Genomic DNA, 24,689 nt, shown 5'->3' on the forward strand with positions numbered 1-24,689 from the left:
AAGCCCTAACCAAGGTTTACCTATTTTAGGGTTTTTATAAGTCCTTTAGCTTTTCATTTATGTTATTTGAATTATCTTAAAATATATTCAAACTTTTCAAGTATTTAGACCCTAATATTAAAAATACTTTCTTTTTCTAGTTTTTAGTGATTAAAAATTTTAAACTGGTAACTAACAATTTGTTTCCTAACTAAAGGATTTTTGCTATTGTTAAGAGCCCTGGTATTTGCTAAGCAACTCAACTGGTATTTTAAGAGTACGTCCTCTGCCCCCCTCACTGAGATTGCAGGAGTACAGGGCATCTACCCATGTCAGAATCCTCACCGAGCAGATTAAAAAGTGAGGTCACTGGACATTCTGGATGAAAGACTTCTATGCAAGTACTGAAATGGGGCATTATAAACGTTAGAGGAAGGGAATGTACTTTTTAAAGGATCGTGGGACAAACAGCTGTGGCCCATTGTAAGAGTGACATTACAGTGTCACTACAATGTCAAAGAATTTATTTCCACAGCACCATCATGAACATCAGTGTAACATCTGGCTAAAATCCTCCAACAGGATTGTGGGGGTAAATAAAATGTGTCTGGAGACTAAAGCCAGCGCACGGGGAACCTCCACTGAAAGGTCCTCCTTACATACGAACCTTTGACCTCAGACAGGTACAACACAACGCCCATAAACCCTCCAAGTTCCTACCACGGTTAACATCTACTATTATTATGAATAAGGAAAAAAGGCAAATTAAAAATTAGAGTTTGGGGGTTGGGGATTTAGCTCAGTGGTAGAGCGCTTGTCTAGCAAGCGCAAGGCCCTAGGTTCGGTCCCCAGCTCCGAAAAAAAGAAAAAGAAAAAAAAAAAAAAAACACAAAAAAGACAAAACAAAACAAAACAAAAATGAGAGTGTGCCCCACCCTTTTCACTGGTTGACCCGTGGTGCTTTTGCATGCTTCCAGGATCCGGCCTGGACACACGGTATTCCACTGTCACACGGCTCTTCTTGTGCCTTTTTCTCAGAACCCCTGTGATCAACCACTCTGGCAGTTGTGAGGAGTACTGTCAGGCAGTTCAAAGAATGTCTCAAACTGAGGTTATTTGAGGCTTTTGATGGTTTGGCTCAGAAATTAGGAGTTTAGAAGAACAGAGCCTGTAACTTGTCAGGGGTACACTCCTCACGTGGGCTTCCTGATGTGAGCCTTGACACTTGCCTGGTGGCCATGTTTCCTCACTGCCAAGTTACCTCTGACATTTCCTCACTCTCCTCTTCCACTGTCACTAAGCTCCTATCAAGGAGGAGTTGGGGTCCACCCCTTGGGGAGGATGCAAAAATAACTCAGTAGTCTCCTTCATGAACCTGTTTACCTCATTATTTAAACTGTGTGTTGTGGGCATTTATGTCTGTGTACCAACTGGTACCGCGTGCTAGCCTAGGCCACAAGAGTGCAGAGTGGAGTCACTCGGGTGTTTGTTGTGAGTACTGAGGGTCTGGGAATCAGTGTGAACTTGTTTTTGTTTTTGTTTTTGTTCTTTCCTTTTTTCGGAGCTGGGGACTGAACCCAGGACCTTGCGCTTGTTAGGCAAGCGCTCTGCCGCTGAGCTAAATCGCCAACCCCCAGTATGAACTTGTAAATAGCACTTTATACTCTGGATTAAAACAGAGTATCATATTACTTGTTACTGAAATTGCATAGGCTTTCACAACTGTGTGCCTCTGACACAGCCAAATCTTTTAGCAAACTGGGCATCTCTACACGGCACTACACTGACCCTTAAAGCACCAGTTCATTCTGACTACTGCCTGTCCTTAAAATCTGTCTTTTCTCACAGAACCGTGAATCTGTATTTTACTGGAAAATGGTGTTCAGAAAGCATATGGATATTAGCTGTGTTTCTCACTGAGGTAAAGTCCTCTCAGCTGAGAAACAGCATGTCATTGACTGGAGACATTCTAAAAATTAATTTTGATTTTCATTTGTTTGAACTATAAAAAAGAAAGTACATTATGTTTACTAACAAACAATTTCCTATCTCACCCATTGTCCTTTTTCTATATGTCCAATTATCGTCTAAGAATGTATCTGTTCATTCTCCGCTGGCTTACTTACAAAAAATATTATATAACTCTCAAAATTACAGCTATGATTTCTGCCGCAATTACTATTTTAGTCTTAACATCGTCAAGAGTTAATTTTATTGTTTGTTTTTCAAGACAAGGCCTTACTATGTAGCTCTGACTGTCCTGAAATCAAGAGTTACTTTTAAAAAAGAAGTTTCTCATCTTTTTCTTTCTTCAATAACACTTAAAAACAAAACACAAAATACCATAGCTGCTCATAGTGTCAAGAATTTCAAATATTAACACACACACACACACACACACACACACACACACACACACACACACCCTACCTGGTCTTTTATGACACCTCTCAGAGCATTGCATAATAATGGGCATTATCATTGGGTTACCCCCCCGACCCCCAAAACCCTAAAAGTTGAACTCTAAACAGTAAAAGAAACCTAAAATTTTGAACAATGAATAATTAGCTAAATTTTAAACATTTGACTTACAAGTCCTGACTCTAGGATAATTGTGAGCCAAAAGAAAGCGCTCGACCCAGTTTTCCATATTCTGGAGCACCCAGCTGTGTGCCAGCTTATTCCGGGGTGTCTGCACTGCCAACCAGTCCAGACACTGAGAAGGATTGTATTCAATAACCTATAAATGAAATGAAAAAATATGATATACAATAAACTGAATGAGAATTTGATTTTCACTTTCTTTTGGTATATGCCATTATGTATTTATTTACTTAACTCTTTCTTCATTGATTTTGTGTATTTTGCTACAAGCATAAATGTGCACCCCGTGTGTGCCTGCTCCTGAGAAACGTAGAAGAGAGTGTTGGCTCCCCTGAACTGGAGTTTTATGAGTGGCTGTAAGCTGCCATGTGGGTCTATGAGTGCTGGGATTTGAACCTGGGTCCTCTCCAAAAGCAACAAATGCTCTAAACTACTGGGCTATTTCTCCAGCCCATATTTTTTCTTTTCCTTTAGAGTTTTCACAAAAGTTTTACCCATGTTTTCCTACTATACTGAATAGATTTACTTATAAGTAGCAAGAAAAGCTCAGAAAATTTTGTTTCTAGTTTACAAATTTTAAGATAATGTAGGATGAACATGAGATTCCATGGGCTTGGTAAGTTGGTTCACTTACTTAAATTTAAATCTATCTTGGCTGGTGACATGGCTCAGTGATAGAACTAAATCCTCAATGTTATCCCCGGCACTTAGAAAAGTGAAACCCCTTTAATTTTCTAGAGTTTGTTATCTGTCATTTCCTTACTCAATGGTCAAACGAACACTGCATGAGACGGTGCAAGGATTGCTGTGAAGACTCTTCTCATGGGAGAAGAGTGGTTGGCAGTCCTGGGACTGTAGGCCAACCCGTCACTTGATTTGAACAAGCTTATTATTCATTGCTACGTGAATGGCCTTTAGGTTACAGCAGCACAGTTGAATTGCTTCAACAGGAATGTGTGATGGCATTTGGCCCTTTGGAAATTTACCCGGGCTTTGAGCTTTTCCAATCATCACAAGAAATCTGTTAGCATAGCAATGACCCCACAGCAAGGGGTCTTGGTCTTCCTTCCACTAACTCTGTCAACTGCTAACAACACCTGGTTTACATTTCTAAGGATTCTAGATGCTTTATGGAACTTTCCTTCTGAGGAAAATTGTTTTTTATGACAACCTGCCACTGTCTGAAGCCACTGATTAAGTAAGAAGAGAATGTACAAGGGTAAAAGCAGTGTAGAGAGTGAACTCCATGAGGGAGTAGGGCTGGTGAGAGGTAGCTGAACCTTCCACTCAACTTGGTTATATTTTGTTTTTCTGTAAGTAAAATTACCCTTAATTTAAAAAAAGAAAAAGAACAAATTGAAAGAGAAAAGAAACAAACAAACAAAGGTGAATCCGAGGAAGGCTGGAAACATGGACTTACTTCCCAAATCCTCTGCAGAATGTAAGATGCAAAGGGGGGCGTTCCTGGGGGCCCACCAGCAAACTCCATTAGCATGGTCAGCAGTTTAAAGAAAGGATTGGCTGCCTGTAAAACACACGTCTTTACTGAGACACACCTATGAACCTCATTTACATCTGCTCTGATTTCTATCTGAGCTGGCAGGGCTCAAATGGCTGGCACTCCTACCTATGGACTTGAATGACCATAAAATGTCGAGCAGTTAGAACATATGACCAATTACACAGAAGCAACATTGAACATTTATCTCTGGATGTCAAATGTACTTAGCAAAGAAGTCATTCAGGGCTGTTATTTGTTTATAAATTGACAAGTAAATGTTCATTATACTTCGAAACTGTCTCTGTGCATCATGGCTAAATAGAGCTAATTAACACGTGTTATATATTTATCTTGTTTTGTAATAAAAATACTTAAATCTATTGCCATAGCATTTTTCAAGTACACAAGTATGTTTTTTGTTACAGTTCAATGCTATAAAAGCAATCTCTGGAATTCATTTTTCCTGTCTAATAGAAAGAAATTTCAGTAAATTTCGGCAATGAAACAAGTATGCTTTATTGAAAACCTTGTATTATTTCTTTTGCAATTTCTGATCCTCAGGAAATCAATTACTTTGATGTTTTTTTAACATGTACTAAAAAACTTAAACGCTTCTCTTTTTGGGAAAATGACTTTTTCTTTCTTTGGGATGGAAGATGAAATAGTGTCTCTCTACGTAGCCCAAGCTGTCCTGAAACTCACTATGAAGACCAGACTGGCCTTGGTCTGCCTCCTGAGTCCTGGGATTGCTAGATGGTTTCTATCTAATACAGACGCTCAGGACACTGTTCTCCATCTTCCATTTACTCTCTACATACACCAAGTTCTGGATAGTTTGTGAAATTGGCTTCAACCAAACAACCTTGAAGTTTGGCATAGAAGCAGCACTCTGGTATATAGAATTTACATGTATATATTCACATCTAGTTGGAAAACTGTATTTGCAATAAAAGGGGAATTAACTGTTAGTTCAAATTTATACCCATTACCAAACCCTTACATACCTCAGGTGTCAACTTTGCTATTGAAGTGAAAAGCATAGATACAATCTGAAACAGGAAAAGTTGGATTTTAGAATATTATTTTTAAAATTATCAAAAAAGTTGACGATTCCTTTCAGTACTTACATGTTCTGCAAGTCGATTGTTGTACCGACACAGGCTAAAAATGAGATTACAAGTTTGTCTTATATTGATGCCGTCACGGATATGTTGAAATAAGAAGGGAAATCCCTGTTAAAAACACAAGTTGTTCGTTTAAAAACTACTATATTGTTTTTAAAATGGTTGAATTGTTTACTACTAGTAAAGGGGTTACCTTTCCTCCTGTTAGTGCAGCCATGTCAGTCTGTGACAATGTCAAATGCCTAAAAGAAAATATTAGTGGAAATAAATCTTTTCCATGTGTACTAGCTTTTAGCTATTAACAGCATGACATGCATGAAACCTGTCAAGTCTATTATACCCATATCAACTGCCACCATAAAATCTGGGGAGAGGGGATGGCTAGATTTGCTTGTTAAGCATCTCAGGCAATTTTGCAAGATCGGAACATGGAACATCCAAGACTACTGCCGTATTTCCATTTCATTAAATCAATAAAAATATTAAAATGTTAAAATGGGTCTAATTTTATTTTGACAGCTATTTTTCTGAAATATTAAGAAATATTGGTTTTACTGTATAATTTAAAGAAAATGTTTAACTTCTATAAAAGTTTAGGTTTTTAAAAAACAGGAGAGTGTCGAGAAGCCATCATTCAAGTTCAAATTTACCCGAAGCACAGCCAATCCTGCTCCACGTTTACCACCAGTCATTCAATATGCAATTCTGAGGCAAGTTCCACATGTCTGGGTTTTTTTTATCATTTAATCCATAAATCTCAGTACATTATCTCAGGAAAATGTCAAAATCAAAACCACAGTACCACTATTCACACCTAAAGTAAGGCAGCCGGCCTTTCTCTCTTATGTCACCAGTGAACTCATTTCCTAAAGTGTCTAAAAACTTTATACTTGTTTTGTTCCCATCTGGATCTGAATGAAAGTCTTTGGCTACAATGGCCTTCCTTCGATGTCTTTAAAATGTTTCATCTACGGTCTCCCCTGGAGCCTCCTGCAATCTACCCTGTGAAGAAAGCAGTGTGTTTGTCCTGTAGCAATCCCGTATTGTGTCTTGCTAAATGAGTCAGTCCTGATGGTGGTATCTAAGCACACTGCTCAGTTCCTGTAAAACAGTAGGCATATCTAAAGACTTGATGAGATCTAGGCTTCACTTTTTAATCAAGGATATTTGTAGGCTGTGATGTAGACTTTCCTCGGGGAGACACATAAAGAAGGGGTTCCACCAGAGATGACCTTGGAAGCATTATTTCACTTAGGGTCACAAAATAGTGGTTTTCTAATTCCAACACTCCTTGCTCATGTGTTAAGTTGAAACATCTGTATCGATGAACTTCCCCTCATTCGCCACTCAGTTGACATGGACGTTTATTTCTTGCAGTAAGATAAACATATACTTTACACCATTTCCAAACAAAGGTTTCATTTCTCAGTATATTTCAAACGTTGCCAACAAGTTTTTCAAGTTGTCTTTTCTGGTACCATTCTGAGATTATCAATGTAAGCATCTTGATGTGTTTACATTCCAGCACAGTTATTCTTACTTTTGATGTGTACCTTGTTCAACATAAAAGCAACAGAAACTCCTAAAGTATATTGTTGAGTCCTTTAAACATCAACCCCAGATAGTCTGTTTAGTCTCCGTGCTTCTCATAAATAAATAGATAAATAGATAGATAGATAAATAAATAAATAAATGCATTCCAAGAATCTCACTCACTTGTTGCCCACTGCCTGGACACAGAATACTTCCAGAATAATTCTAATTATATTAGTAACAACACGATTATCAAGACAGCTTAAAATAACTTTGCAATTCCTTCTTGTCCTCTACGTACATCCTGTTGGGAACTGACAGTGTCTGCAGGGGCTATATCACCCCGACTTTGACCTCCAAACACTGCTTCTGATGTGCTTACTTATAATTATACAAAACATTTACACGATTCAAAAACTAAAGCCACAAAACAAAAACATTTGGTTTTGTCAAGCTTCCATTTCTATGTCTTCGACCGTGTTTTCTCTCAAAACCATATTATTAACTGATGATTTGATTTATAGCTAATTCTTGATAATTGAGTAGTCATGTTCTATAAAATGGTACAATGAATTACCAAAAACCAAATCATCATGCTATGGAAACAAAACACAGACCTAGGTCCCTGTGGACATGTTCACACATATTTATCAGCTGAGTAATAATACATTACCATATTTTACAGGTGTTTCTGTTTAATGACACCTCAGTTAATATGTATGATTAATTAGGTGAAATTGAACTTACAGCCAAACAGCATTGGAGCTCATGCCTGAATGAAACGTGTCTACTACACTCATTCCCACCGAGGCACAGCACAGCCTTTGTTAAGCTCAGGACACTAAACAACACTTCAGCACTATTCTTAGGAACCATTTAAACAGTGACATAACCAAAGGAAAAGCACAAGTATTTTTTAAATGTGGCATACATCATAAAAGGTACATTTGTTTACAACATGAAAAGCAACACAAGACAGCAGGTCACTGCCTTGTTTGACCTTAGCCGTTAGCTGGGAAAGCGTGTGCCAGGAAACTTCAATTTTTCACACTCTGAATACATACGTGTCTGTGGATCACACTGAAAGCTCCTTGGTATTGAATTTTTAGCTTTACAGATAAACTGAGCAAGTCTGTGACTGTTAAACAGGAAATGCAGGAACAAGGACTGCTATATACACATACATTCTCTTTCTTAATTTTCCTTTTCCTAAAATTAGCAAATATATACAATCTTCTCTACTTGTCTTTTGAAAGGAAGAGAGGAAAAGAGAGGATGTGTGTGTATAATAAAGATTTCTGTATGTAACACAGATGAATTACACATTTCATTAAAAAAAACCCAAACAAACAAACAGGCAGACAGACAACTACTGGGGACTGAATGGATTCCTTAATTTGTCAATGACTAGGTCCCCTTCTGAAGAGCACTTGGCTGTCTCTGACTTTTGCATACTAGAAATGGTATTTTAATAATTACCTCTCCAAAAATATCTTTCTGTCTTGGGGCAGATCCCTGGAAGCATAATTGCTGGGGTAAATAATGAATGTCCATTTAATTTTGTCAGACACTTTACTTAGACTTCTTCAATAACCACTTCTAGCACAACTCAGACGGGTTAGATAGAAAGGACTGAAATTCGTGAGCCACAAGAGTTGAAGTGATATTATTATTTTAAAAGATTTATGTAATAAAAACTGAATAGTGATAGAACAATTATGTATAAAAAATAAAGCCAAGCACGCTGTAAGCATTTTGAATGTTGAAACATTTCACCTTTCTGAGCGAGACTGTTCAACCAAAAGAGCAACTAAAGCTATCATCTTTTCAAGGGCAGCGGGTCTGTACTTTTCTTCTGCCAGAGAGAGGATGTCTTCTTCTTCCTCCTCTTCTTCCCCTTCTTCCTCTGACAAGACTTCAACTTGAGGCTAAGCAGAACAAAATTGAATTTTAATATGTGATTAGTTTTAATAGCATATTGAAAACAGCTGACTTGTTTTAGTATAACTATTGGAAAAGCACAGCAGGAGCATGTACTAGGTAAAATCATTCAAAGGTCAGACCCTACCCTGATACAGCATGAATGACAACTGGACAGTTAAATTTAGGTAAGCTGAAGGAACTACACAAAGCAACAGTTCTCAAAAGTATTCATCTTAGACAGACGCTGGGATGGGCTATATATGCTTAGCCCAGGCAGTGGCACTATTTGGAGGTGTGGGCTTGCTGGAGTGGCTATGTTACTATGGGTGTGGGCGTTAAGACCTTTGTCCTAACTGCCTGGGACCAGTCTTCTCCTAGTATCCTAAAGATGAAGATATAGAACTCTCTGTTCATCCAGCACCATGCCTGCCTGGATGCTGCCATGTTCCTGCCTTGATAATGGACTGAACCTCTGAACCTGTAAGTCAGCCCCAATGAAATGTCCTTATCAGAGTTGTCTTGGTCATAGTGTCTGTTCGCAGCAGGAAAACCATAACTAAGACAGACCCTTTAATAACTTTTGTTTTATTGGAATCAAGCTCTATGGATAATTAATTGGGATAAAAAATTATGATAAAATAGTATTTCCTGGGAGTAAAAATGTCAGTCACATTACAAAACACATCTTAATTTGTAGTTTCTAGATAATCTAAGTAGTAGTTCTTTCAAGAGATACTCATATGGGTTCTTGTTAGGAATGGTGGCATTCAGTTGGTCAAAGCAGGAGGTTATTAAGTCTGAGTTTAGTCTAGGCTACATAACGAGATTCTGTCTCCATCAAAGAAAGAGAAAAGCAGCCACAGCTGCCCCTGCTGTCAACGCCACAGCCACAAAGGCTGGACTTAAGGCTAAACCAACTGCTGTCCTTTAGGAGACAGCATCGTGGTTCTGAAAGAGACTTTGCAATCAGCAATCTGACTTACCGTAATCTAAGACAAGAGAGCTTCTCTAAGTTTCAGCTGCCTCATTCTATGTCTGTGTTACAGACATAAAAACTGTGCTTCTCTAAGGATGTGAGCAGGCTTGAATGAGATGCTGCACACGGGTCATGAAATCCAATGTAGTTGTCACAGACAATACAAAATTCATCTATAAATTACTATATTATTAAATTTACCAGCTATATACACTTTCAGAAGACTCTAAAAAACCAAACAGTAAGAACTTAAAAATATGACAATCAAAACCACAAATCAAAACAACACATTTCTTCAAAGACTCTGTGGTTAAGCTGTGGCGACTAGGATGAAAGCAGTCTGCTTTGTTTCAGACGTACAATGAAAAAACTTAACAGTCAACTTGTTTACTACTCCGTACATGCACTATAAAAGGAGTAGCAAGGCCAATAAATCTAGGACCCTTACTGCTTCCAAATACAAAAAGACAAAGACTTTAAAGGTTCCCGGGATTGGTCAGGATCCGACATGATGTGAACTATAAAAAGCAAGGCTGCTGAATGATACGTAACAAAAGTGAACTTACATTTTCAGGTCCTTTGGTTCCCATATAGAAATGGACCATTGTAGATATGGCTTGCAATGAAAGTAGAAACTGGCTCTAAAAACAAGCAATTTAAAATTTTACATAAAAAACAAACTGAAAATGTTAAAAGAGTATATAATTCAAAACAAAAACCAATCAAACAAGAACTAGCTTTACCTCTTCTTCACCCATTTTGGCAAACTCATAAAGGAAAGCGAAATACTCGGTGAGATGTTTGCTGTGAGGTTTCACACCGTGCTCCATAATTAGCAACAGAGTTCTGACAAATCGAGTGACACATGAGCGACCTCCAATGTCTTCTACTGAGGCATCCATATCATCTGACCTGGAAATGAAAACAAACAGACCTCAGAGAACACAACACATCTGCAGACAGATACTGTCTAGGATGAAAACTACTTTTCTGGTCTTTGTTTGTTTTGTTTTGTTTTGTTTGTTGAGACAAGGTTGGCTGTGTGGGCCTGGACGGCCTGAGATCAAAGGTGTGTGCCAGCTACTAGGGGAACAATTGTTAAAACTCCAATCCTTTAATTTTTTGAAGCAAATACCAACTTAAATAATGCACATAGTTATTCTCTCATTACAGGAACTAAATCAATACAAACAAAAAGTTGTTTAGTTGGTTCAAAATCTTAAAGATGCATTTAGTTAAAATTTCAATACTAGTCTTCCTTTCTTGAGACAAATTTTTATATTCCAGTATCTCCTGAAGTCCCCTCAAAAGCCTTGGTTGTGCGGGCCTCTTACCCATCCTCCATCCCTGGCTGTAGATAGAGATGCGCATGCACGGGTCTCAGCCTCTGGATCACATGGATGCATAAGCGCTGGAACATCTTTAAAGGAGAAGCTCACATTAGGGAGCAGACATAGCTGGCCCACACCCACAGGACAGTGCACAGAAGGGGAGCATGAGCGCCACCTGCTTGAGGCACCTCTGTGATGTCTTCAAGTACAGGGAGACCCAACAGAAAAGTCAGTCAGGGACACAGCTTGATAGTGCCATGGACTTCAGAATGCACCAAAGTCCCAAGTATAATCCCCAGCCCAGAAAATTATTTTTAGGAATTCAGTTTTACGGATGCTAAGAGGGGACACTCAGACTACTGGACTCAGGAACATAGATTCAGACTCTTTCGGACCCTCCTCTGCTGGTGCATGTGTGTTGGAAAAGATGCAGTGAAACTGAAGCCCACACATATCCATTTGAGAAATGTGGTGCTGTAGACTCTTACAGGATGAAAAATGTTAATTAAATACAAGAATGACTATGTATAACCTGTTTGAAGTATATACCAAATTCCACTTTTAAATATATACCAAAACAAAATCAAAATAAACAGATCAAAATAAAATCTTACAGGCAGATGGCTTTATCTGCTTTCAAAGCAGCCAGAAAGTAGGAATACTGTTGTATGGAGGGCCACACCCTCCAACACTGATGTTCTGTATTCTGAGACAGGAGGACTGGTGCAAGTTCCAAACGAGGCTGGTTATCTACCTAGTGAGTTCCAGGACAGGTAGTTATACAGTCAGACTCTGCTTCAACAAAATAAGTGAAAAGCAGAAATCTCAAATGTTCAACTAATGAACAGATAAAATATTTTAACCCTTCAATGGGAAATGAGGCTGGGGGTGGGGGGGTGAAGTACGGATAGGGTTTTTTTTACTTTTTCCTGTTTGTTAAGAACAGGTCTCACTGTTTTAGCCCAAGCGGCTCTCAAACACATGGTGATCTTCCTAAACCCTCCTGAATGTTGGGATTATAGGCATAAGCCACCATACCCAATTCCAGAGACACATTTTAACATGGACAAATCTTAAAAGGATTAAGTCAAAGCAGCCACTCACGGAAGAGATCACCATGACCCTGTAAGAATGCAGAGCGCAGAGCAACCACAGAGATGAGGAGCAGAGGAGCAGCTGAGAGGCACTTAGAGAAGCTACTAGGGATTCCCTGGGAGGGAACGCATGTCCTAAGGTTACACAGTGGCTACTGATATTCTGAATGTACTATAAAAAAAGATATCAAAGTTTACACTTAGATTTGGGTAACTTTTAAATAAGACTTCTCTTAGGACTATGTGCTATAGGTCATTTAGAAAAGTGTATCTATGTAAATAATGATAATGTCCCCAACAAAAAATTGTCCATCAATAACAATTGGTAAGTGGCAAAATGCAGATAAAGGTTTTTTATAAAGATCTGTTTTATTTGTATGAGTACACTGTCACTGTACTCACACACACCAGAAGAGGGCATCAGATCCCTTTACAGATGGTTGTGAGCCACCATGTGGTTGCTAGGAATTGAAGTCAGGTCCTCTGGAAGAATAGTCAGTGCTCTTAACCACTGAGCCATCTCTCTACCTCAGATTAAGTTTTTGATATATGAAACACGACTTTAAAACAATGCTTGAACATTCACTGGTAACTCTTCTAATGATTTAAGAGAAACAAGTGGATCCATTTGGCACAAGAATGAATTTTCCCTATACATGTAGTGTTCTACCACAATACTCAGGGCAGACTCTGTAAGGACAGGAAAGGGACTGGCATTAAAGGCTGGACCTATCATACAAAGGGAAGAGCTCCTATCACTTCCTAGTGGCACTTGGTATTAAAGGAGCTGGGAAAAAAAAAAGCAAATGACTTTTATGATAGGAGACAGAGCTTTGCAAATTATTTTCAATGCCATGTATAGACCAATTTACAATGAACTGAAAGTTACTTCTCTTTTTAAAGATCCTTCCTTACCTGTCTCACAATTTGATTGGGACACTTAATTAGTATCTGCATTGGCCACCAGTCATCATCAGCCATGCGGTCTAAAAACCACTGTAAGAAAATAGAATGTGATTTAATACTCAAACAATACTTGTTAAGTTAAAGAAGACAAATCACAAATAAAGATATTTACTTGATGTTTCCATTAGTTTAGCTCCTTACTAAGATGACCTGTATAACTGTTATGAAGCGTTAAGCCTTTATCATAGGGCTCCAGAGACGTAACTCCATCACTGTATAGACACAGTGTGAGGTACTAGGCAGGACAGAGTGTCATGGGGACAGAAGGAGCTGTGACAATATAGAGAGACTTAAGAGAAATGCAAATGTAGACCTTGTCCAAACACTAATTCAACCCTAGTGAAAACCACTGCTGGCGGAGGACACCAGCCTCTGTGCTTGCTGAACGCACACAACTGCTTAACTTCACTTGTTACAGATTTGTAAAGTTCTCCTCTGTTCAACACACATACTGAGTATTTATTATTAAAAATATGAAGCTTACACCTTTAATCCCAGCACTTGAGATGCAGAGGCAGACAGATCTCTGAGCTCAAGACCACCCTGATCTACTGATAGATATAATTCAAAGATAGCCAGGATTACACAGAGAAACCTGTTTGGTCTGGAAAAACCAAAACCAAACCAAACCAAAATATATGCTATTTTTGAGAATGCTGTGTAAGCATATCCTCTGACAGAAGGTGTCAGAGAGAGCTTAGGTACTGAAATTACTCTCTGTGGAAGCTGTGTAGCAGGCAAAGCCAACATTTCACTTTGACTTTTCCCCATGTTACTTAAAAACTTAATGCAATTACTAAGGAACAGGTTTTTTAACAGTGCTACCTGCTAAAATTACAGGATATAAGGAAGAAAACTTTTCAACTTAATTTCATCTTTTAGCAGCTATGCCACCATTTTCCATGTGTGAAAGAGTCCACATTCCTGGGAAGAACTATGCTTCTGTCTGCGATCAGTGACTGCATTAGGACAGGACCAGAGTTGTCGCTATCTACAGTAAATTACCTAGGGACACACTTCCCCTCTAACGGGGAGGAGATAAAAGTGGGCAAGAATCCATCTACCAGGATATAGATGAGGCTTTTAAAAAATTTGGTGTGTATTACCATTCTGCATGTATATGTGTATGGCACATATGTGTGTGCATACATGTGGGAGTAGGATGGACTCAGGAGAAAACTCACTCCTCCCATCATTAAATGGTCTCCAGGGATTGAATTCAGGCCTTGAGGCTTGGGAACCAAGTGCTACTCGGCATCTTGCTAGGTTCTCGATGTATTACTTAATATGAAAGTAAAAATTAGTTAAGAGCTGGGTGTGGAGGTGCAGGCCTGTAACCCCATACTGAAGGACTGAGGGGCAGAGAAAGACACCTCTCTGTGAAAGGGGGGAGGAAGTCCGAGAATGATGTGGACTGTCACTGACCTTCATGCAAGGTCTTACTACATAACGCCGGCTAACCTTGAACTATAACTCTCACATTATCACTCTGTCTACACACACGCACGCACGCACGCACGCACGCACACCCCCCTCCATCCATGTCCATCCCACACTGGCCTTGGCTCATGATTATTCTGTTTCTCCCACCTGTGAGCAGGGATTACAGTTCTGCAGGATCACACTGAAACTGAATTTTTTTTTTTTTTTTTTTTTTTTGGAGCTGGGGGCCGAACCCAGGGCCTTGTGCTTGCTAGGCAAGCGCTCTACCACTAAGCTAAATCCCCAACCCCAAAACTGAAATTTTTATACTTGTATAACACTATGAAAGACTAAGAAAATGAACTGATTATAAACTTAATCTGTATAATAGATTTGAAGTATAACTGTCTAAGTGATCAAATATTAAGAACAACATACATGAGACTCTTAACAGATAAGAACAATTTTTTAAAAAGATTTTTTTTTTTAATGAGTACACTGTAGCTGTCTTCAGACACACCAGAAGAGGGCATCGGATCCCATTACAGATGGTTGTGAGCCACCATGTGGTTGCTGGAGATTGAACTCAGGACCTCTAGAAGAGCTCCTAACCACTGAGCCATCTCTCCAGCCCGAAAACAATTTTTTTTGCTTTATCTAATTAAAAACAAACAAACAACTTTCAAGTTAGAGAATTTTGAGCTGTGCAATGTTGGCTGTCATCTTACCTCACAGGCTGCTTGACTGTTGTTAAACTGTTTGGTCAGCAGCTCAATCCACTGAAGCATTGTTGGCTTAAAAAGGAAAAAAATAGTCAAGATACGGACTTTATGCCAATGATAACAAACACCAAAACATAATTAAAATGATGTTAATGATGGTGATGATGATGATGACGATGACAGGCACAAAAATCTGCTGGGGGGGTAGGGGGGAGGAGAACACATACCTTTTCTTTTGAATGAATGAATGTCTCTAAAACAAAGGAAGTGCTTAACTGTTAAGAAAAACAAATAAACAAACAGTTAAGCAATGAAAGACTCGATTATTGTATAGCAATAAATTTGACAAAGCTATCTGAGCTAATCATCACCTTCGCTGTCATCAGGGACACAGCTTTAGGATCTGGTAATGTGCTAGGAATACAACTACACAGCTGCCACATAAACCTGGAATTTAAAAAGAGTTAATTAAATTCTTACAGAAGTCTTTCTTTAGAGGAAAACAAAAAGAAGACTAAATTTACCCAAACTTACCCAAAATAAGTGTGTTCGAAAATGTTTTTGTCTTGTAAAAATTGCATGTTATCATGCCAAATCCACTGGAGAAAAAAATTGCATTTATCAGAATGCAGTTTAATATATTTTACCAATATTTTTATTTAACATGAAAAGGTGTATCCTAAAAACTTACAAATTTACCACACCAATAAATATGCATTAAAATTCAAGTTGACTTTTTCTTCCAAGTATAATTAATATAAAAGTAGTTCCTAGATTCTGAGACATGGCTCAACCATTAAGAGCACTTGTTATTTTTATGAGGAACTGGTTCAGTTCTCAACTCCCACGCAGTGGCTCATAACCATCCATAAACCCAGTTCCGGGAAGCCAATGCCACCTTCTGCCCTCCACAGGCACAAGACACATATATGGTACACACATACAAATGCAGGCAGAGTACACACATGAAATTTTTAAAAAATACATTAATCTTAGAAGAAAGGCGGTTACTGACTCTACCCTTTGTTTAAAGTTTTTATTTGATGTGTATGAGTATACCTGTGTACACATACGTTTAACAGTAGTGTACTTCCTGCTCTGGAGGAAAGAGGAAGGCTTGGAACTGTCAGAGCAAGAGTGACAGGGCTATGAGCTAACACAAGCTGGGAGCCAAACCTAGGTCCTCTGTAGGCACAGTAGTGCCTTAACCACTGAGCCACTGCTTCAGCCCCACAACGTGCCCTTCTACAATTTGTTATTTATCTGTCTATCTCAGTGGTCACAAGTATTTAACATTATTTATAAAGATTTTGAAGTATAAGCTCAGAAATCATGCCGAAAGAACAAATATGTAAGAAAATGTAAGGCATGCTATAATTTGATAAAGACAGAATTTAAAATTTGAAGATAAAAATTGTGTGGTAGATTTTAATTAGACGTTTAATTAGAACAAGGTTCTTGGATTAATAACTGTCCTGTCCTGCTGTCCTAGGAAACCCTCCATGCTTCCAGCCTTTGCCATACATTGTCTTTGGGTAGTGGGTGCCCTGAGTGTCCTAACCATGTGCCCAGGTTCATTACATTTTAACAGACTTCTGTCCGAAATATTGCCACTGCTATGTTCATTAGCTCTACATTTCCTTTTCTTTTTTATTTTTATTTTTGAAAGAGGACTGACATTGTAACTGGCTTTAAAATAACAGCAGTCCTCTACACAGACTTAGCCTTCCCAGCACACACCGCCATGGTTATTTCATTTAGTGAGCACCTTTATTCTCAACTGACAGTACCGCTTTAATTCTCCAGTAAAAGCATTCCACTACGTCTACTTGCTGTCCCAGCCTGTATCGGGGCTGTGCCTCAGGGTAGCTGGGAGATTACAGGCTCCGTCACTGAATGCCTAGTGCTGCACACTTTGAGTACTTCTAGACTGGATGTCTGCCATGCTAAGAAAGCTTACCTTATAAGAAAGCCCTTTCCCAAACATCTTACCTTCGGTCATGCTCTCATTTCTAGTTATGTAGTAAGAGCCAGGCTCTTAGCCTCTGCTTATGGACCTAAGCATAGTGTGTCTTGGAGAAGAGTCAATACTTGTAGTCTACTCCCTAAGTAGGCCAGCTTGGTTCTCTTCCAGTCCTTTTGGTAATGTATCAATATACTGTGTTTAAAGTTAACTGGATGTATGTTAAAGGGTTAAACTTCCATACTATACTTTTAAATCTTCTTGGTTTAACCTCTTGTTGTTCAGATTTTCCTCCTCTACTCACTCAACATTACAGCAATATATCTTCTTTTAATTACTAAATATACCAATAAGCAGAATTTGATGGGTGTGTGTGTGTGTGTGTGTGTGCACATGTACCTGCAAAAGTTAAATGTACATTTAAAAACAGGCATTTTGGGGTTGGGGATTTAGCGCAAGGGGAGAGGGCTTGCCCAGAAAGCGCAAGGCCCTGGGGTGGGTCCCCAGCTCCAAAAAAAAAAAAAAAAAAAAAAAACAGGCATTTTAGACTATAGAAGTGTCATTTTCTATGGCTCTGAGGCCACTGGTGGTTGTGAGCTCCCAGGTGAGGGTGGGTGCTGGGTGGGTGTAAGCCTCTGAAAGGGCAGCAAGCACTCTTCCCCCACTACCCTATACATACTCCACTCACCTACTGTGGCCCAGTATTGTTATACTGGTTTTTTTTTTTTTAACTTATTTATTCTTTTTTGTTATGAGTACACTGTAATTGTCTTCAGACACACCAGAAGAGGGCATCCGGATTCCATTACAGATGGTTGTGAGTCACTATGTGGTTGCTGGGATTTGAACTCAGGACCTCTGGAAGAACAGTCAGTGCTCTTAACCACTGAGCCATCTCTCCAGTCCCGTTATACTATTTTGTAATTATCCTAAACTCTAACTGGGGTTACAGATCTTAATGTTACACTGCTAGCTTTTATACTCAAGTATTTTTTGCACAAACACCTAATGTAATTAAAACTACTGCTAAAAATAAAAGCAATGTTTACCTCTAATAACTCTGATGAAACATCAAATTTGTATTCTCTGCCATTTTCTTCTTCTGGTTCCATGCGTTTGTAAAACAGCATGTATGCACTATGTGTCTTTATGAAGCAAAGAGAAAACATGATTTAATTTTTCACAAAGTATAAAATAAAATTAAAAACAATATAGGACATGTTAAATTATTAGATATGAAAAAAATGATCACCTTTTCAAAGGAGAAATCCATGAATTTATCTGTAACCGAATCATAGGTTTTTGTCTGCAGCAAAAAAAAAGTACAAACATAATTTCATAAACACCCATGTGAAACTTCAAAGTAACCTTGGAAACAACATCAAAATTGCAGTATGTTCATAGAAATCCTATATACATGTGCAGAGGGCTTACTTCAGTGGGAGGCCCATTTGAGACTCAGGAGCCCATGTGCGCACATGGACATTTTGAATAACCAGCACGTTTAATCATAATCATTCTACCTCTATAATTTGATTTCTATCTTACGATTTAATTTTTTCATCTGGCTTTCTTCATCTATCTATGTTTAAGGTAGAAATAACACTTTTAAACATTTCTTACTGCCTAGCATATACATCAAACACATAACAAATCTTGGATTGAATTAACAACAGATGTAAGTGAGTATGATGCTAAATCTTATAATTAACTACGAAGTCATAAACTACTTACATTTCTAAATCAAACTTACCGTCATCTCGCCACCAAAGCATTCAGAGGCAAGCTGAGCAGAATCAAAAGGCTTTACCTCAGCATCGTTAAAAAGGTACCTACAACAGAGCAGATGCACTGACAAATGTGTGTGTACTGGATAGCCATGTACATACGCAGACTGTATTATTTAAAAAGAAAGACTTAGGTTATCAGTCAAATTATTTGATGAGGTAGATTCCAATAGATTCTTGTTTTTATAACACTAACCTAGAAATTGGGAGTGTAATTTTTAAGAACCAAAATCACCTTAAAAATCTAACACGTCTCTGGATGGCCTTTCCTTCAGTCTCTGCTCCACACTTTGTCTCCAGATTTCCTTTAAACAGGAGCCATTCTGGGTTAAAAATTTGGAGATGAATGGGTGGCCCCCTCCCCCAACCAGGGCCTTGGCCTAACCCAGAGCTCCCAGGGACTAAATCACCAACCAAAGAGTACACAGGGATGAACCTATGGCTCCAGCCACGTAAGTAGCAGAGGATGGCATTTTCTGGCATCAATAGGAGGGAGAAGCCCTTGGTCCTGTGAAGGCTCGATTCCCCAGTGTAGAGATTCCCCAGGGTAGTGAAGTAGGAGTGGGTGGATGGGGGAGCTCCCTCATAGAAGCAAGTGGGGGGGGGGGTTCCAGAGTGAAAACCAGGAAAGGGGCTAACATTTGAAATATAAATACATAATATTCAATTTAAAAAAAAGAAAAAGAAAATCTAAGACGTCTGATTCGGAGACTTTTGCCTCACAGTGAGACAATGGAATCCATCCCTAGGGTACACACACTCATGCAATCTGACAGATTCAATAATCACTGGACATGACCAAAAATAAAGTGCTTAAATATCGAACATATAAAGTAACTAGGAAAGATTCAACAATGTGATCAGATATAGACATCATTTTAAAATATCTGAGCAGAGCAATTGAACCCTCTCACAAACATATCTAAGTAGATAAAAAGCATGGATGGGAGAGGCTGGAAGGAGAAGTGGGGAGGATGTGTTTCTGAAAAGGGACATTTTAGCAATGACTGAAAAAAAATCAGACCAAGAGCTGAATGCAATTATTCTGGAAATTTCGTGGAGATCACTGAGCAGCTGTGTGTTTTGTCCAAAGCAGCCTTTCCAACAATCAGACGAAGGCCTGATCACACACACAGATCTGTACACAGGGCACTTCCTAGAAACATCTAAAGACCAGAAAAGGTCAGTCATCAAGTGACTGATCCTTACTTGATTTAAAAAAAACAAAAACAAAAACAAAAAAGGGGTTGGGGATTTAGCTCAGTGGTAGAGCGCTTACCTAGCAGGCAAAAGGCCCTGGGTTCGGTCCCCAGCTCCGGAAAAAAACAAAAAACAACAACAAAAAAAACCAACAAAAAAAAAAAAATCCCAACAAAACAACATGTGGAAGGAGTAAGGTAAAGAGAACAAACAGAGGAGATGCAGGTAACTTTTACATAGCATACAGAACACTCTGTAACCACTAGATAGATGGCATTCAGTAAACAGTGTCTGAAAGAGTGAACAAGATTTGGAGGGTACAATTTTGCCTATGGATTTCCTAAGACTGTTAATAAAAGTTTAATAAAAGACTGTTATTTTTCAAAGGAAGACTTATATTACATTCTAAAAATTTTAGACCTATTTATCAACTTAAGAATTGATTTCTAAGGCTGGAGAGATGGCTCAGCGGTCAAGAGCACTGACTGCTCTTCCAGAGGTCCTGAGTTCAATTCCCAGCAACCACATGGTGGCTCACAACCGTCTGTAACGGGATCTGATGCCCTCTTCTGGTGTGTCTGAAGACAGCTACAGTGTACTTCTATATAATAAATAAATAAAGCTTTTTAAAAAAGATTTCTATTTGTTTGAGAGTTGCCTTGAACTGAAAAATATCTTTTCTAGACTACCAAGCCGGCTCAGCAAATATAGGTACTTACTGCCAAGCAGGACTACCTGACGTGGATCCCTGTGACCAGCACAAAGTCTGACTTCAATGCATCCACCAGTCTATCTGCCTACCCATATAGACAAAACAGACAGACAGACAGACACACACACACACACAGTATTTAATATTTTGCCTAATTTCATAGAAAGTTTCTATGAAACTAAAAATTCATCAGAAGGAAGAACTACCATAAACATATATCCTTAAAACTGGGATTTTATTAAAGAAGAACACTAAAAACTCACCATTTATTGTTCTTATAAGCATGAGGATTGACTATGTCTCTGATGAAGCTGTAATAGTGCCCACCATCTGCCGTTCCTGTGTGAACAGTCACTCCGATCAAGTCATACTCATAGCTCTCTGTGTCTTTTGAATGATCACCAACGTCTTTAAAACCTTTAAAATAATGTACATGACATAATAAATCATTTTGAAAACATGTAACAATGTCATTTTAAGATTATGTTTTATAAAGTATTTTAGGTACAGAAAAAGAAATAAAAGCTTTATATATAAAATATGTATAAGAACTATTTGTTAGGCCATAGCTTACTGATAGAAGGAACATACTATATAATTAACTGAGAAAAATTAACCATTTTTAGTTTATAATTATATACAGTCCCAACATGAACTGTGTTTAATCAGTAAACCCTTTAAAATAGTATCGCCTGCTTTTTCTTCCAAGTTTATTTTTCCCATCAGCAAGTACAAGACCTAAAAAGCCTTAGTCTTTTGTCTTATGCTAAGCGCTGTATTGATAGCATAATAGGAGTTTTATGTTTGTAAAAATAAAGGCATCATTCTAATTTGAAGCATTTTAAAACCAAAAAGTAACAGTGGACACTAAGCAAAGATATTAATTGATCTGACAAGTCTAAAAATGGCATAGGTTTGTGCAACACACACAAAGAGAAAACCTAAACGTAGGAGGAAGGCAGAGCAGACTGGCTCCAGTGTGCCGGCTACAAGACGGCACAAGGAAAAGTCGCAGCTTTAAAGCCGTGGGCAAGGAGCCTGAATATGCGCACGGAAGCCAATGCTAAGATCTGAACGTATAGCTAAAGGCCTAACAAACTCCTTAAGGCCTCCATGCGAGGAACAAAGCATCACATGAAAATACAATGGACGCCTAAGAGGGCGTCGCACCATGATACTCCAAATGGGCTGGAAAGGTCTAAGAGCAGGGTGTACAGAGTGGCCACTGCTCATCCCTACTTCCAAATTACTCATGGAGACCGCTTACTGCAATGCCATACAAATCCTAAGAAGACCTTTCTCCCTAACTTCATACTCCTTCACACTCTGACTGTATGCTTTCCTATCTTTGAAGATCAGTTAGTTCTCTTGAAGAAATCAGACTATAGCTCACTGATTACATTTCTCATTTCCCGTTCAGTGAGGCTACGTGCTTACTATATGTTAAAATGCTAGCACTGGAGTGAGGATTAAACTGGATGCTCTTTCCTACAGTTAGGATAGGATACTGGCTTCCTGATTCACTAAATTTTACACACAACATTGCCTTAGCCCTCACCATAGAACAAGGACTGTGGTGTTATGAAGAAATGCCCTTAAGGAGCCCTCTGCTGGGCTGGCTATGGTGGTGCAAGCCTTTAATCCCAGCAGCAGGGAGGCAGAGGCAGGAGAATGAATCTCCGGCTTAGGCCAACCTGGTATATATGGCAAGTACACCCAGGGCTACAGTGAGATCCTATCTTGAAAATTAAAAAAAGACTAAAAAAAACCCCAAAAGCAAATGAAGAACAAACCAAAACAAACCTCACAAAAGCACAACATACAAAAGCCCTGTGGTCCTTGAAATAGTTTGGTGGTCACTGTTACTTAGCTCTGTCACTTAAATCTGGCTTCCTGCTTTTTTTTTTTTTCTTTTTTGAAGCTGAGGACCGAACCCAGGGCCCTGTGCTTGCTAACCAAGCACTCTACCGCTGAGCTGAATCCCCAACTCTCCCACTTTTTTTTTAACTTTATTTCTTCCTTTTTCATTTTTCAAGACGGTTTTCTCTATGTCACCTGGCTATACCGGAACTCACTCCGTAGCCCTGGCCTCAAACTCAGAGCTCTACCTACTCTGCTTCTGCCTCCTGAGGGCTGAGATTAAAAGAGTGCACCCCATGCCTGGCTCCCACTTCTACTTTTAAATCAAACTGCTGTGATAAATACAACCAAGATCTTATGCCAATTACTTTAGATCTACTTTCCTGGGACTGTTCATTTTTGAAGACTTTAAAATACTGATTCAAACTCTCTTCACCATTGCGCTAATTAAAAATCAACCCTCATGGCTTCTCATCCTGTCTCTAGTAACTGAGTAAGCTCTGGTAAGCAAGCGAGCTGTGTGTGTGGGGAACCAAGAGCTGTGTGTGTGGGGAACCTAGAGCTGTGTGTGTGGGGAACCAAGAGGTGTGTGTGTGGGGAACCTAGAGCTGTGTGTGTGGGGAACCAAGAGCTGTGTGTGTGGGGAACCTAGAGCTGTGTGGTTCTGTCACTATTTTACTGCTGCTGCTTTAAGAACAGTCTACATTACAAAGGGACAATTCAATAGTTCATTTACTCATCCACTTAAGAATTCTAGGGTATGGGGATGTATTGGTACAATGCTAGCAGGCACAAAGGCCCATGTCCAAAACAGAAGAAAACTTATTAATTCTGCCTATTTAGTTGGTGCCTTCTCATCTAAAGCACCATCCTGTGGGTTGATGTCATTATGCAGGTGAAGGCAGGTACAGGACAGAATGAGGCCTGTGACGGAACGAGAAGGAAGGGGGTGGGAAAAGTTTTTAGAGAGGTAGAGGAGGCCGGAGCAAGAGGCTGCTGAGAGAACATGGCAACAGATGTTAAGATTTCTCTCTGCACATATTACAGGTTGTTGTTATGACTATTCTTAAGGAATGGATGAGTACAGGATTTTATGTTGTCTAGATGGGCAAACTATATCTTATCAACTGGTTGTAAGTTTATTGTGTGTATGTATTGTGGGTTGAGAATTTAACATATAATGATCGTTGGGCTACAGTTTGTTGAGTCTTGATTTACCGGGTAGCTGGGAGTTTATTCTTTAACTACCAGGGGGTGGTTGCTGGGAGTGTGGGCAGAGTTCATGGAGGCAGGGATCTGTGATAGGCCAGCCGCTGCTGGACTTCTAGAGCCCTGATTTTACTGGGAAGCTGGAACCAGAGAGTTCTTGGCTAGCAGAGAGCTACCAGGAGAGATACTGATCTGAGAAAAATTAGGGCTAGTTCCAACAGCCCGCTGGAGCCAGAACTAGCAACTGCCAGGGTACACACAGGAACCAGTTCTGCCGCCATTTTTATTTTTTATTTTTTGGAGCTGGGGACCGAACCCAGGGCCTTGCGCTTCCTAGGCAAGCACTCTACCACTGAGCTAAATCCCCAACCCCGCCATTTTTATTTTTACTGCAACACCATCCTCACTGTGGTTTGTAAGAATTGCACCCTTATACTCTTCACCTTTCTTCACCCCATCTGAAAGTAACCTTTCCTAACAGCCTGCTATTGTACAACTTCTCTGCTTAAAAATCTAATCTACACCTTTGATCCCAGCACTGAGGAGGCAGAGGCAGGCAGATCTCTGAGTTCAAAGACAGCCTACAGAGTGAGTTCCAGGACAGGCAGGGCTACACATAGAAACACGGCCTTAAAAAAACAAATGAAACAAACCAATCTAACGGTCATATAACAAATAATAAAAAAGGACAAAACTGTTAATATGGTCCAGGGCCATAACTACTGTGCTTTAGTTTGTCTCCATAGTCATTCTGCTACCCTTGTGCTCAAGAACGCATCCCTT

At 39.2% G+C, this 24,689-nt stretch overlaps 1 protein-coding gene across 1 annotated transcript in view; it reads right to left on the minus strand.

The window, feature by feature from the left end:
* Usp34 (ubiquitin specific peptidase 34) overlaps positions 1–24,689 on the minus strand; it is a 188,289-nt gene that overhangs the window by 24,948 nt on the left and 138,652 nt on the right. Inside the window, exons 50-67 of the mRNA XM_032915874.1 lie at positions 21,101–21,254; positions 18,892–18,970; positions 18,391–18,444; positions 18,188–18,283; positions 15,710–15,774; positions 15,547–15,622; positions 15,403–15,450; positions 15,182–15,247; positions 12,981–13,061; positions 10,975–11,060; positions 10,384–10,552; positions 10,207–10,281; positions 8,518–8,669; positions 5,402–5,450; positions 5,212–5,316; positions 5,089–5,133; positions 4,004–4,108; positions 2,572–2,719 (exon numbers count right to left, since the gene is read on the minus strand). Of these exons, the coding sequence (XP_032771765.1) occupies positions 2,572–2,719; positions 4,004–4,108; positions 5,089–5,133; positions 5,212–5,316; positions 5,402–5,450; positions 8,518–8,669; positions 10,207–10,281; positions 10,384–10,552; positions 10,975–11,060; positions 12,981–13,061; positions 15,182–15,247; positions 15,403–15,450; positions 15,547–15,622; positions 15,710–15,774; positions 18,188–18,283; positions 18,391–18,444; positions 18,892–18,970; positions 21,101–21,254 (1,653 nt within the window). The remainder of the gene's footprint in view (positions 1–2,571; positions 2,720–4,003; positions 4,109–5,088; positions 5,134–5,211; positions 5,317–5,401; positions 5,451–8,517; positions 8,670–10,206; positions 10,282–10,383; positions 10,553–10,974; positions 11,061–12,980; positions 13,062–15,181; positions 15,248–15,402; positions 15,451–15,546; positions 15,623–15,709; positions 15,775–18,187; positions 18,284–18,390; positions 18,445–18,891; positions 18,971–21,100; positions 21,255–24,689) is intronic.

This window comes from Rattus rattus, chromosome 11 (assembly GCF_011064425.1).
Source record: "Rattus rattus isolate New Zealand chromosome 11, Rrattus_CSIRO_v1, whole genome shotgun sequence".
NCBI lineage: Eukaryota > Metazoa > Chordata > Mammalia > Rodentia > Muridae > Rattus > Rattus rattus.